Here is a 15154-nt window from a genome sequence, read left to right as displayed (position 1 = left end):
GAGTAGTAATTAAAATCCATGGAGAAGATATAAAAACTTTGAGGTTTTCCAGTGACATTGTAATTCTGTCAGAGACAGCAAAGGACCTAGAAGAGCAGTAGAACGGAATGGACAGTGTCTTGAAAGGAGGATATAATATCAACATCAACAAAACCAAAACAATGATAATGGAATGTAGTTGAATTAAATCAGGTGATGGTGAGGGAATTAGATTAGGAAATGAGACACTTAAAGTAGTAGATGAGTTTTGCTATTTGGGGAGCAAAATAACTGATGATGGTCAAAGTAGAGAGGATATAAAATGTAGACTGGCAATGGCAAGGAAAGCATTTCTGAAGAAGAAAAATTTGTTAACATCGAGTACAGATTTAAGTGTCAGTAAGTCTTTTCTGAAAGTATTTGTATGGAATGTAGCCATGTGTGGAAGTGAAACATGGACAATAAATAGTTTAGACAGGAAGAGAATAGAGGCTTTCGAAATGTGGTGCTACAGAAGAATGCTGAAGATTAGATGGGTAGATCACATAACTAATGAGGAGGTATTGAATAGAATTGGGGAGAAGAGGAGTTTGTGGCACAACTTGACAAGAAGAAGGGACCGGTTGGTAGGACATGTTCTGAGGCATCAAGGGATCACAGATTTAGCATTGGAGGGCAGTGTGGAGGGTAAAAATCGTAGAGGGAGACCAACAGATGAATACAATAAGCAGATTCAGAAGGATGTAGGTTGCAGTAGGTACTTGGAGATGATGAAGTTGGCACAGGATAGGGTAGCATGGAGAGCTGCATAAAACCAGTTTCTGGACTGAAGACCATAACATCATCAATAACAACAACAACAACAACAACCACCACCATTTGGTAGCCAACAAACTTTTGTACGCAATGGTAAATGATTGAAATCTTCATTGTTTTCAAAACTGTCTGCCATTGAGAGCAGTGCATGTGATCTAGTCAGCTGCTGTAATAACATGCCACATTAAGCAGTGAAGACAGGCACTAAGCTTCTTGCAACCAAATATTTTCTGAGAATTGCATAATGCATGACAGCTACATTTGATACCAGTGCATCGTCAGCAGCAACAAACCATAGTATGTAGAGGAATCTACTTTTTTTTATAAAATAATGTTCCAATACATTAAATATAGTTTCTCCTTTAGTATCTGCTTCTAAATTTGTTTGTGGATAATATCTCTTGATTTTTTTTCATCTTTTATGAAACAAATATCTGCAAAAAGTGAAGCTTCATTGTTTGTTGAAATATACCGGTATGCATCAAGCTGTAAAGAAAGCTCAGTTAAATCATCTAGGGAACCTTCTGCATCTTTGTATGTCTTATTGACTCATTTCTGTACTGTGTTATAGCTTAAAAGGACTTTCTTATAACATCAGATGGCAGCTTGTGTAGTACAGTACACAGGGCCTCACTCTCAGCTGGCAGCAATTGTGTGTTATTTTTCTGATTTAGCAGTAAGCAACGAAATTTTGCAAGAGGCATGTAATACATTATCATCTTCTTTTGATGCCACTGGAAACCAACCAGCTGCAGTTGTATGCTTCTAATGTTGTCCTAACGATAAAAATGTGTTTCACTGCACTTCAGCCTCTCTTACATTTTAATGACTGTTTCATTTAATTTCCACACAAATTTTCTAAATATTTAGAATGTCACAAGTTTGAAAAGAGGTGTTTTTTTTTTTTATACTGAAGAAATGAAACCATTTAATCAATTCTCTGGTGATTCTTCCATGTATAGTCAAATGACATGAAAGCTGTACAGTGGTTCAGCTGTCAGATTTCTCACATTGTGTTTACTACTTTCCTGTACTCTTTCATTGAATTGTGTAAGTTTCTACTCTTTGCAAGTCATAGTACTCATAAAATTCTTTGAACAAACAATTCCAGGATGGAATAACAATAATATCAAAATGATAGATTGTTACTCACCACATAGAGGAGGCACTGAGCTGCAGACAGGGACAGACTTTTATCTTTCAGACAAAAAAATCATATTTCAGAAGCAGAAAACACACACATTCACTCACTCGCACCCGCACACACACACACACACACACACACACACACACACACACACACACACACACGGCTACTGTCTACAGCTACTTGGACCCAACTGCTGGCTGTGCCTGTGTGTGACATAAGCAGCAATCCAAGGGTGAGAGGGTCAGAGTCGGGAGACGTGCGGGGTGGGGGTGAGGCAGAAAGAAAGGGAAAAGACTAATAGGTGTGTTGGTGGAATATGGAATAGAAGGCAAGGATAGTGCTAGTGTGGGAGTAGGGAGGGGTTGGAGGACAGGGATTAGTGAAGGTTGAAGCCAAGAACGAAGAATGTATTGCAAGGAGAGCTACCAACTGCGAGTTCAGAGAAGCTTGTGTTGGAAGGACGCATCCTGAAGGCACAATCTGTGAAACATTGATTAAAGTGAAGCAAATCGTTTTGTGCAGCTGTTCAGAAACTGGGTGATCCAGCTGTCTCTTGACCCAGTTCGGAGGTGGCCATAAATGTGGACAGACAGCTTGTTATTTGTTATGCCCACTTAAAAAGCAGCACAGTTGTTGCAGCCTAATTTGTAGAACACATGGCTGCTTTCACAGGTAGTCCTGCCTTTGATGGGATGAGAGATGCCTTTGACAGACTGGAGTAAGTTTTAGTTGGAGGATGTATGGGACAGGTCTTCCATCTATGTTTATTCCAGAGATATGAACCATGAGGCAAGGGTTTGTGAGCATGGGTGGGGTAGGGATGGACAAAGATGTGTAGGTTCGGGGGGGGGGGGGGTCAAATAAAAATGTGGGAGGAGTGGAGAGGATAGCAGGTAAGATTCTTATTTCACAGCACGACATGAGGTTGTCTAAACCCTGGTGGAGAATTTGATTCAGATGCTCCAGTCCTGGGTGGTACTGAGTTACAAGAGACATGCTCCTTTTTGGCCATACAGTGGGTGTGTGGGTGGTGGTAGGTGACTGGAGAGAGAGGCACAGGATGTGTTTGTGGACAAGATTAGGAGAGTAATTTCAAGTCTGTGAAGGCCTTAGTGAAACCTTTGGCATATTTGGAGAGGGCTGTTCATCACTACAGATGTGATGACCATGGGTGGCTAAGCTGTATGGAAGGGACTTCTTGGTATGGAATGGGTGGCAGCTGTCAGAGTGAAGGTGTTACTGGTGATTGGTATGTTTGATGTGGACGGAGATAGTGATGCAGCCATCCTTTAGGTAGAGGTCAGCATCAGGGAAGGTGATATGTTGGGTTGAGGAGAACCAGATGAAGCAAATGGGGGAGAAGGTGTTGAGATTCTGGAGAAAAGTGGATAAGGCATCTTCACCCTCAGTCCAAATCACAAAGATATTTTCACTGAATCTTAAGTAGGTGATGAGTTTCAGATTTTGAGTGATTAGGAAGGATTCTTCTAGATGACCCACGAATAGGTTGGCATAGGATGGTGACATGCAGGTGCCCATTGCTTTACCACAAATTTGTTTGTAGGTGACACCTTCAAAGGAGAAGTAGTTGTGGGTGAAGATATAGTTGATCATGCTGATCTGGAAGGAGGTTGTAGGCCTGGAGTCTGACAGGCAATGGGAAAGGTAGTGTTCAAAAGTGCAATGCCATGGGCATTTGGGATGTTAGTGTGGAGGGAAGGGGCATGGATGGTGACAAATAGGCTGCTGGGTGTTAAAGGAACAGGAACTGTGGAGAGTTGGCGGAGAAAATGATTGGCGTCTTCTATATATATAAGGATATCTATAGGATGAAGACGTTGGTATACGAGAGCGGAGACATTCTCATTGGGAGCACAGTAACGAGCTACAATGTGACATCCTGGGTGGTTCAGCTTATGAACTATGGGAAGCATGTAGAAGGTAGAAGTGCATGGCGTGGTGGGGTGAGGAGAGAGGTAGAATCAGGGGAGAGGTTCTGGGATGGACATAATGATTTGAGAAGGGACTAGAGATCCTGCTGGACTTCCTGGAAGGGGTTCAAAGTGGCAGCGTTTGTAGGTGGACATATCTGACAGCCAGTGGATACCCTTCCCCAAGTAATCCCTGCCGTTCATAACCACAATGGTGGAGCCTTTGTCCTCAAGTACATTTACTTCTCATTTGAGGGCCTGAGCTACAAACAAATCTGTGGTACAGCAATGGACACCCACATGGCACTGTCCTATGTCAACCTTCTCATGGGTCATGTAGAGGGTTTCTTTCTAATTTCTCAGAGTCTAAAACTTCTCACCTGGTTCAGATTCATGGATGACATCTTCGTGATCTGGACCAAGAGTGAGGACACCCTATCCACATTCCTCCAGTTCCTCAAAACCTTCTCCCCCATTCGCTTCATCTGGGTCTCCTCAACCCAACAAGCCATCTTTCTTGGTGTTGTTGACCTCCACATCAAGGACGACTACATCAGAAGCTCTGTTCATATGAAACTTACCAACCACCTACAATACCTCCACTTTGATAGCTGCCATCAATTTCATACCAAGAAGTCCTTTCCATAAAGCCTAGTAGTCACCTGTGGTCATCATGTCTGTAGTGTTAAACAGACACTCTCCAAGGTCCCACTGAGGCCTTCACTAATTGAAATTACCCTCTCAACCTTGTCCAGAAACAGACCTCCTGCACTTCATCTCTCCAATTACCTACCGCCTCCCGTATGTCCACTGTCCGGCCACAAAAGAGTACACCTCTCATAACTCAGTGACACCCACTACTGGGACAGCCGGATCACATTCTCTGCCACAGTTTTGACTACCTCACATCTCCGCCTCAGAAAATACTAAACACAAACGGCTAAAATGTAGTCACACACAGAGAAGTTTACACAGTTCACAGACAGGTGGCTGCACATGTCTTTCCTACTTTGTGTAGCTGATGGCTACACCAAAAGGAAGGGCACATGGCCACAAAGTTTAATAATAATAATAATAATAATAATAAATACTGCCAAATCTAGGGTACAGCACAACCCATTACAGGTGGGATTATTGGAAGAAGACGACTCAGTATGAGTATGACCACAGTCATAGAAAATATTTTAGTTTTAAATCTGAAGATAGTACTCAGTTTTTATAGAGACTGACATAAACAAAGAAAAGAATGTGAATCTAGCTGTTCCTGTCACATGTCAATGAAATTTAGCCATGTTTTCTTCTCTCACACCATCTAATGTATGGGGGTCAGTCAGTAAGTAATGCTCCACTTTTTTTTTTTTTTTTTTTTTTTTTTTTTTTTTTTTTTTTTTTTTTTTTTTTTTTTTTTTTCCTCAGAACATACTTATTCCGAAGAGCTAGAATCTGGAGACTGTATCAGCTGAGATTTCAGTTACGTGTATTATTTTTCTGCATTGTCTCCGTCATGTACTACGGCTTTATGCCAGTGTCGTGAAAGACCATATATTTTTTGCTGGAGAAAGTTCTTGTACTGTGCTCGTAGCTATGTTTTTGCTGTGTAATCTTCAAATTGTGTCTCACATAGAGAATCCTGAAGTGGCCCAAGCAGATGGAAGATAGCCAGGTCTGGGCTATATGACGAATGAGGCAGCGATGTGTGTGGGCGTGCGTTGTCTTGTTGGAGCAAGATTTCTATTTGATTATTGTCAAATCAAACATTTTTAGAAAATGGTTCTTGAGTTTGTTCAGTCTTCACATATGCCTCTGAACAAATGGCTGAGCCTTTTGGCAACACATCCATAAGAATGACACCACCATTATCCCAGAAGACTGTAATCTTGACTTTGCCAGCAGAGGGAGCTTTCTTGAATTTCTTTCTTTTGGGTGATTGCAGATATTGCCACTTCAGTGACTGCAGTTTTGTTTCTGGCTCAATGCATCCAGGTTGTGTCACCTATAATGATCTTTGTCAGAAAGGCCTCTATATTGGCCTCCAAACTGCTCCAACAGTTGAGACGAAATAGATTTTCTTTAAAACTTGTGGTCTGTGGCATCTGTGCTCTTCACCCTATCGGAAGCACTGACTGTGGCACAACACTCAGAATGTGGCTGATCATGTAGCTCAGTTTCTGCACTTTGTGATACTTTAATTCTCTTTACCTGTTGTCCAACAGTACTCATATCAACTTCATCATTACTGTGCACTGCGCACAAATGTTTATGGATGTTCCCCACAGTTTCTTTTTCTGCGACCATGAATTCAATTACAGCTTGTTGCTTACAGAGAGTGCGTTTTAGCACCTTTTTGATGATTCACAATTGCTCCTCCACATGTCGGAATAGATTGAAATGTTGCACAAGTGCAGAAGTAACATCAGATTTATGCACCTAAAAAAGACATTTTCTTCTATGTGTGTTAATGGCTGTAAAAAAATTGGAGCATTATCTATTGAATAATCCTCATAGCTTGTATCATAATCTCATCTGTGATATACTGCTAAGTGCATCAAAACAAATGAAGTAGCCTCGCTACAGCTAACATCATATCATCTTCAGCTTGTAATATGACTGCCACAAATTCCTAAAGCTCTCATTTTCTTAATTTTAATATCGACCACTTTTGTTTAAAATACATTTGGAACTATTTTCTGGAGCTGAATCCAATGATTTCTAGTGAAAATGAAAGCGTTCAATGCATTCCTGTAAATAGTGCTCCGGGACATGGTGACTGATTTGTCAATGCCCCCTGAATTTGCCTTGGGCCAAAAATGTTACTGCAGATCTCTTCAACACTGATCAGTGAGTGACACCACCTTTGTTGGAAACTGCATATTTAATTCATCTGTTATTTATGAATTTATCATTGAAAGTTGTAAACTGGTTTGTTCAATGATCTGTAACTGTCACCAGTCAGTTGATCTACTGATTAAAAATCGGAACTTACAGCTACCAGCATTTTCTTGTAACTGCAGAAACTTCTGTTTCTTCATCAACTTTCATAATTACTTGATTAATACATAATTATTGTTATCTGTGTGTGTGTGTGTGTGTGTGTGTGTGTGTGTGTGTGTGTGTGTGTGTGCAAAATTGCTGAGTCAGTGGTATGTATTTTTGTGACAAGTCTCTGCCCACTCCCTCCTGCCCTTCTCACCCCATTTCCGCCATTTTTCTCTTCTTAAGATCGTGTTGTTCCAAAACAGTTTCATTAGGTCACTTTTGTAATACTAGTACATTTGTTTCTGGAAATTGTGTTTCTAATGTTTGTAATTTGATTCTGTATCTAAGACATTGAACTTATTATTAAGAAATTAGAGTAATTCCATAAAATGGAATTTCTTCTGTTTCAGTGGCAATATTTTGTCAATAGCAAAAAATTTTTGACTGTCTTAGCTTTTGATTGTAACTGTTTCAGTTTTATGTTTAAATTGTGTGAAAATTAACAAATTTTAAATTAGAAGATTTGAGAAAGCTAGAAACATATATATGTTGTATGTTTTTGTGAAAAAAGTCACAATAGTGAATTTGACTTTCTCTTTTAGAAATTAATGTGTGACATAGTGCTTGTTCATTGTAGTGTCTTAAAAATTTTAACATGGGGTCTAGCCCACTGATTGCTTCTTTGTGATGATCATGTTGAGTTGGGAGGGGGGTGGGAGGGACAGTACTAGCTTTCAAGATAGCATGGTGGACTTAGCACATAGTAACTTGATATATGATGTACATAATGATTTGAGGGAACCGGTACAAAGAAATATATTGCACACACAATAAACAATTTTTATCCTCACAATTTACACATTCAGGCATGATGAAATTCATGCAGTGTCCTGCTCACCCTTCCCTAGTCCTGCCAAACATATTACATTATAAAACAGTAGATTAGTTATTTGCAGTTTGTTACTAATTATTTTGTTTCAACAGAGTTCATTGTTTTTTTACTGTCACCTTCACTCAGTTTAAAATGATTTGGTCCAGACATAAGAGGAGAGACTTCTGGGTATGAACTGAACAGACATGTTGTTGGATGATTTGCATGTCAGTGTCTTTGGCAAAATACAAGGGCCATTCAATAATTAAGGAGCCAAATTGATGTAGAAGTGAAACAGTTTGTAGGAGAAATTTTGTACTTTCTTGACTTAAGCTGATGGATGAAAACTGTTTTGTCTGTAACCTCAATATTGCATTTAACAACTGTGTATTACTTGAACAATGTTCAGTGATCTGGTGTTTATTATTTTTTTTTTTACTCCCTGAAGGTGAAAGCCAAATAAAATCTTTTCTCAAAAGATTTTACAGTATGGTGAAAGTTTTGTGAACAGCATAAATTTTTATAGGTGGGTGGAACAGTTCAGAAATGGCCAACTCTCAGTGATTGATGATGTGCAGCGTCCTGGCCAGCCAATTTAAGTATCAGCTGCTTAGATCGAAACACACATTGACAATATTGTTTGTAAAGACTGATGTTAAACATATACACACATCAAAAAAAGTTTTGCATCACACCAGTTCCCAGAAATCCTGAAGATAGACATTGACTGTGGACATTGTATCATAGAGACAGTCCCTTTGACTGTTCAGAGATGTCACTAAACCTGCCCAAAGATGTAAACAGCCATGCATGAGCAGCGCCTATTAGACGGAAGGGGTCGGAGAGCCGATCAATTCCAGTCATTCCACCACGAAGGACGTACACGGCTCGTGTTGTCTGTAGTTCAATCATGCCTAGACGGTCAATACCATGGTCAATCGCATCTGCATTGTTACTTTGTGCCAGGAAGGACTTTCAACAAGGGAAGTGTCCAGGTGTCTTGGAGTGAACCAAAGCGATGTTGTTCGGTCATGGATGATATAGAGAGACAGGAGCTGTCGGTGACATGTCTCGCTCAGGCTGCCCAAGGGCTACTACTAAAATGGATAACAGTTGGCTGTGGATTATGGCTCGGAGGAGCCCTGACAGCAACACTACCATGTTGAATAATTCTTTTCGTGCGGCCACAGGATGTCATGTTACGACTTAAACTGTGTGCAGTAAGCTGCATGATGCGCAACGTCCCTCCCTTCATCCATGGTAAGGTCCATCTTTGCAACCACGACACCATGCAGTGCGGTACAGATGGCCCCAACACCATGCCAAATGGACTGCTCAGAATTGGCATCACATTCTCTTCACCAATGAGTGCCGCATATGCCTTCAACCAGACAATCTTCAGAGACATGTTTAGAGGCAACCCGGTCAGGCTGAATGTCTTAGACACACTGTCAAGAAAGTGCAGCAAGATGGAGGTTCCCTGCTGTTTTGGGGTGGCATTATGTGGGGCCGACATATGCCGCTGGTGGTCATGGAAGGCCCCATAACAGCTGGTCGATATGTGAATGCCATCCTCCGAACAATAGTGCAACCATATCAACAGCATATTGGCAAGGTATTGATCTTCATGGACGACAATTCACACCCCACTCATGCACATCTTGTGAATGACTTCCTTCAGGATAATGACATTGCTTGACTAGAGTGGCCAGCGTGCTCTCCAGACATCCAGACATCCAGACATAAACCCTATTGAACATGCCTGGGATAGATGGAAAAGGGCTGTTTATGGATGATGTAACCCACCAACCAGTCTGAGGGATCTACGCCGAATCGCCATTGAGGAGTGGGACAACATGGACCGACAGTGCCTTGATGAACTTGTGAATAGTATGCCACGGCAAATACAGGTGTGCATCAATGCAAATGGACATGCTATTGGATATTAGAGGTACCGGTGTGTAAAGCAATCTGGACCACCACTTCTGAAGGTCTCACTGTATGGTGGTACAATATGCAATGTGTGGTTTTCATGAGCAATAAAAAGGGTGGAAATGATGTTTATGTTTATCTCTATTCCAATTTTCTGTATAGGTTCTGGAACTCTAGGAACTGAGGTGATGCAAAATGTTTTTTGATGTGTGGAGAAAAAACAGTTGCAGTAAGTGTTGGCACAGTTCATAATGTTGTTAGTAACAAGATCGGTACAGCAAAACAAGCACAAGGTGGGTCCCAAAAGGGTTAATGCAACAACTGTAAGAAACAAGATGCAAAATGTGTATTGATTTAAAAGAATGCTGTGAATGGAAAGGTGAGCCTTTTCGAAACAAGATTTTTATTTGTTTGGTACACTTAAGGAGGCATTACATGGAGAAAAATTCAGCTGCAATGAGGAGGTGAAATAATTTGTGGAAACGTGGCTCAAACAACAAGGCAAAGATTTCTTTGCATGAAATATGTATTTAAAAAAATAAAAAAAAAACCTTGTTCATCATTGGGGCAAGTGTATTAATATTGGTGGGGATTATGTTGAGAAGTAGTAAAAGTCTCATTTTGTAAAAATACTCAGTTCCCCCTTTTTCTCCCCTCCCCCCCCCCCCCCTCGACACCAGTTTGTCTCTCTAATATTGAATGCCCCTCGTACATGGGACACTGGAAATGTACAATATAATTATTTTTGTGTTTGCTAAGTAAATTTCTGATGAACATTGTTAAATGAGTCAATCACTTGTTGACTAACTGGAAACAAAACACAGTTTCTGTGTTGTAATAAATATGAAGAAAATGAGATTATTCTAAATCTCATTTCAGTCAAAACTGTTGCTGAACTAGAAGGTATGATTCAGTCCCAGAATCTAGTCATGGAAAAACTGAGAGAGGAGTGTCATTCTCTAACAAAGAAGCTGGAAGATTCCTCTGCACGACACAAGTAAGGAATGCACAGTATTTCCCCATAGAAAAGAGCATTTCCTTCCTCCTGCATGCTGTCCTTTTTCCACTTTCTCGCATATATGAAACATAGGGAAATGGAGATAACATTATGCCTGTTTATCCAATATTTCTCTTGAGATAGCCCTTCAGCTTTGCCCCCTTCTGTTTCTACATGGACAATATCCAGATTTGATTCATTACTATGAAGCAATGTAAAAGTTTCGGAAGAGATCAGTTATTTTCAAAACCATTGTAAATTTCTGATATTTCTCCAATGCTGTGTTTCAGATTTTTCCATACATCATAGTGTCTAAATATGTATGCAGATGCTAGTTTTTAAATCCTGGCTATACCAACAGCTGTACAAGGGACCATCTGTGAGAGTGAAGATGTATTTGTTAATCTATTTATGTATCGCTGATTTGGACGGTAGAGCTTGAATAAAATAACTTTCTGATTGACAGACAGTAGTGTTGGCAGGTAGTATGAAATCTGCTGTGAGCTCATGTGATCAGTAGTTGCATGAGTACATCAACTGACACAAAATTTGTACTTGCAAATTGTTGTCATTGGTATTGGGGAGGGCAGTAGGAATGGTGGCTGTAGGGATAGCTTCTCTATTATGTGCAATACATACCTTGATATCATAATCACATATTTAAGGGTGAATAATAACCATTAGGCTAGTGTTCAGTCTCATACAATAAATGTCATGAAGTACCAAATTTCTGTGTAGACTTGAAAAGAAAGATTACCGGATGGCCAGTGACATGGAACCAGGTATTTGTTGTGCAAAAAGTTTTGTTGTCAATAGTGCTGTATCATTGTACTCTTCGTGAGCTGTTGAATGCCTTTGAAAAGGTAAATATTTTATTGAAGGGAAAAACCTATTGTTGCTCCTGTATCACAGTAAATAAAAAAAAATTCAAGTGTTAAACAAATAGAAAAATACCCACCCTTTGGACACCATGATTTTTCAGAAATCTTATTTCTTTGTCTCAAACTAATTATGAAATACTGAGGATGGTATGACTCCTGAAACAAATGAAAGTGCCTGTTAATGCGATGTAAATCTCAACTGTGGCTGTCTCTGATTTGATAAAGCACCTATGAAACAGATAACACATCAGTGGATTGAGCATAGCACGACAATATCTTCGAGTATGATGTTATATCAAATACCGGGTGATCAAAAAGTCAGTATAAATTTGAAAACTTAATAAACCATGGAATAATGTAGATAGAGAGGTAAAAAATGACACACATGCTTGGAATGACGTGGGGTTTTATTAGAACAAAAAAAAAGCTAAGTTCACAAAATGACGCGTGAAAGATCTCTTGCGCGCGTCGTTTGGTGATGATCGTGTGCTCAGCCACCACCTTCATCATGCTTGGCCTCCCATGTTCCCAGACTACAGTCCGTGCAATTATTGGCTTTGGGGTTACCTGAAGTCGCAAGTGTATCGTGATCGACCAACATCTCTAGGGATGCTGAAAGACAACATCCAATGCCAACGCCTCACCATAACTCCGGACATGCTTTACGGTGCTGTTCACAACATTATTCCTCGACTACAGCTATTGTTGAGGAATGATGGTGGACATATTGAGCATTTCCTGTAAAGAACATCATCTTTGCTTTGTCTTACTTTGTTATGCTAAATATTGCTATTCTGATCAGATGAAGCGCCATCTGTCGGGCATTTTTTGAACTTTTGTATTTTTTTTATTCTAATAAAACCCCATATCATTCCAAGCATGTGTGTCAATTTGTACCTCTCTATCTATATTATTCCATGATTTATTCAGTTTTCAAATTTATACTGACTTTTTGGTCACCCGGTATATTTACTCCAGATTGTCTGAGATGTGGTTTTCCTTACCACTACAAAAACAATTTTGAAATGTTAATTACATTTCATTGCAGAAACATGTGACATAATCAAACCACACATAAAGTATTCGGTGACCACATTTTTTATTGTAAACTCTCCAAATACAGTTTGGTAGGCAGCTTAATTTTAAAGCGCCATAATATCTAATACTGATAAAGAAAGATTAACCAGCTCATTGTCAGACTGATTTGAAAGTAGAAGATACAAAAGAATCAATATTTTTAGCACAAAAGTTACCTGATAAAGGCTGCATAGTTAGGAAAACACCAATTTGAAAATAGCTGTTATATGCATTCCATGCAGAGACTAAAACATTTATGAATATACTTTAGCAATGGATATAGCTTTACTTAATTTGCATTAAAACATTATTTGTTGAGATACAGACATCATTCCATATTTAGGTCTCACCTTCCCACTTTGCGTAATCTGCCTGATGTGGCGAGGCCTCGCATATATCTACTAAACAGGCTACACAGCAAGCATGTGCAACCTTAGAAAAAACTGCTTTTAGCTAAAGCATTGCTCCTACCAATTGTCTCACTGAAAAGTCAATCAAAAAGTTATTTTAACTGAAGTATAATAAAGTTTCTGGATTTGGAATTCTACAGATATGTGCACAACGTATCTTTCAGTTCAGTACTTAGTTTTTTGGTTGGAAGGAATAACAGATTATAGATAGGTATTAATGACGAGAAAGGAAATGTACATCAAGTTGGAATTGATGTGATGTGATGTGATGTGATGTGATGTGATGTGGTGGGGGTGTTACGGATAACACCAAAAGATGAAAGCTTTATATTAAAGATAAGAATATTGTGTTGGCTGCACTTAAAAATGGTACATCTACATGTAAAACTAATCAGTTTCTGTAGTAGATGTGGAATAAAGCTGCTATGAAAATCAGATAGGATCTATTGATTGGGAAATGACCTCAAGTTTTGCATAGCTCACCTCCCCTGTAAGTTTTTGGTGAAACTATTTTGTGATGAATTGAAAAACATTAAAATTTATAGTCTGGCTTATATTTGCCAAAAAAGAAAATACTTTTAATTACTATATAGTTATAGCTTGCTTGGTAGCGAAGCACAAAGCCTTTTTATAGAGACTCAGAATAGCGTAAAAGTATGATTATAAAGTAGCTTTCGGTTTAATGGTGATATGAGTGACGCAGTCAGATTAGCTAATTTCAAGGTTGGCATAAGCCACCCTTTGCAGACATATAAAGATTATTAATAATCAGTTACAGTTTCATAAATTTACAATTAATGCATATGTTGCATGTTTCAAAAACAAGTTTGTCATTCATGAATGCTTAAAATGCATATGTGCTTTCAATTTGTGTTTGCTGTAAATATTGTACAGTTCATTCATTGCATTAAAAAAGACATCTTCATACAGTGATATGCTTATATGGGTAATCATCCATTATACAGATAAAAACCACACAGCATGTATATACAGCAACAGGCTCTGTTTGCTAGTCCATGTGCTGTAGACCTGTGGTTACGGCATTGGATGCAAATTCAGGGGCAGTTATATTCAAATCCTCATCCAGACATCATGGTTTCAGTTTTCATCGGTCTCTCTAAATCAGTTTTGGTGAATGCCAGAACGTTTCTGATAAAGATTTCACTGTCATTAATTCTTTCCTTTGTTAACAAAGACAATACCTCATATTTGATGTCCATAAATTCAGTTTGACAATACATTCTAAGCTCCTTTCCTTGTCAACGACATTTGGGAACTTCACCTTTGCATATTATATCCCATTTTATGGTATGTGGCCAGTTACGTCAAACTGCAGAAGAAATTGTTATAATCCAACAAGTAATTTTTTAAGGCAGAACTTACAGAAAAATAAAAAAAGTTGTTGAAATTGGCAGAAATTTTATATATTGGAAGAAAATATGTTGAAGGGGTTAAGTTAATGCTATAACCAGTAGTATTATGAAAGTAAAGTACCAAGTGTGCTAACAATGTTTAAGATACTGCGGTCATGTCTGAGGTAAATGACATTCAAATCCTCACTAGGAAGTGCTGATGTTTATTTCTGTGGTTTCTCCAGAATTTAACATGGAAGATGGACTACTTTCTTCACCAAGACACTGGAAAATTATTTCTTCTCATCCCTACCGAACTTTGGAACAATAAACAGTAATGCCATTACTATCCAAAGGAAAGTATCATAATGAAGCAGATATATGACAGTGCCTCAGACTGTGTCAAGGAAGTTCCTATTCCCATCAACTTTACAAGTAAAGTAATGGGACTTAAGGCTTATGACTCAAACATTGCTCTATACGTTTACTTTTATCAGTGTAGGTAGGCATCTTCATTCCTTACATGAGAACATCCTGAGTTGTAGATGACATATAAAACAAATGTAAGGAACGTGTTTGAACGTGAAGAGGAAAACCAGATTGGAGCTCTGTGAGAAGAGAAAGAAGATTAAAACACTGAATAAATAAATTACAGAATGTGCAAAGGATTAAAGAGTACATTGAATTTCAAAGATTTTGGATTTATTACAACTGGTTATTACAAATACTGATTGGTAAGTCCTAAGAGATACATAGATTGAGATTTGTGAAAACGTCATCAC

The 15154-nt window shown here is 38.9% G+C and overlaps 1 protein-coding gene across 1 annotated transcript in view; it reads left to right on the top strand.

Moving 5' to 3' along the window:
* LOC124776267 (serologically defined colon cancer antigen 8 homolog) overlaps window positions 1-15154 on the top strand; it is a gene marked incomplete in the record, with an annotated part of 236051 nt that overhangs the window by 170463 nt on the left and 50434 nt on the right. Inside the window, 1 exon segment of the mRNA XM_047251167.1 lies at window positions 10535-10652. Coding sequence (XP_047107123.1) covers window positions 10535-10652 — 118 coding nt within the window.

Source organism: Schistocerca piceifrons, chromosome 2, assembly GCF_021461385.2.
Source record: "Schistocerca piceifrons isolate TAMUIC-IGC-003096 chromosome 2, iqSchPice1.1, whole genome shotgun sequence".
Taxonomy (NCBI): domain Eukaryota; kingdom Metazoa; phylum Arthropoda; class Insecta; order Orthoptera; family Acrididae; genus Schistocerca; species Schistocerca piceifrons.
The sequence above is the reverse complement of the archived record's forward strand: the minus strand, read 5'-3'. Positions and strand labels throughout refer to the sequence as shown.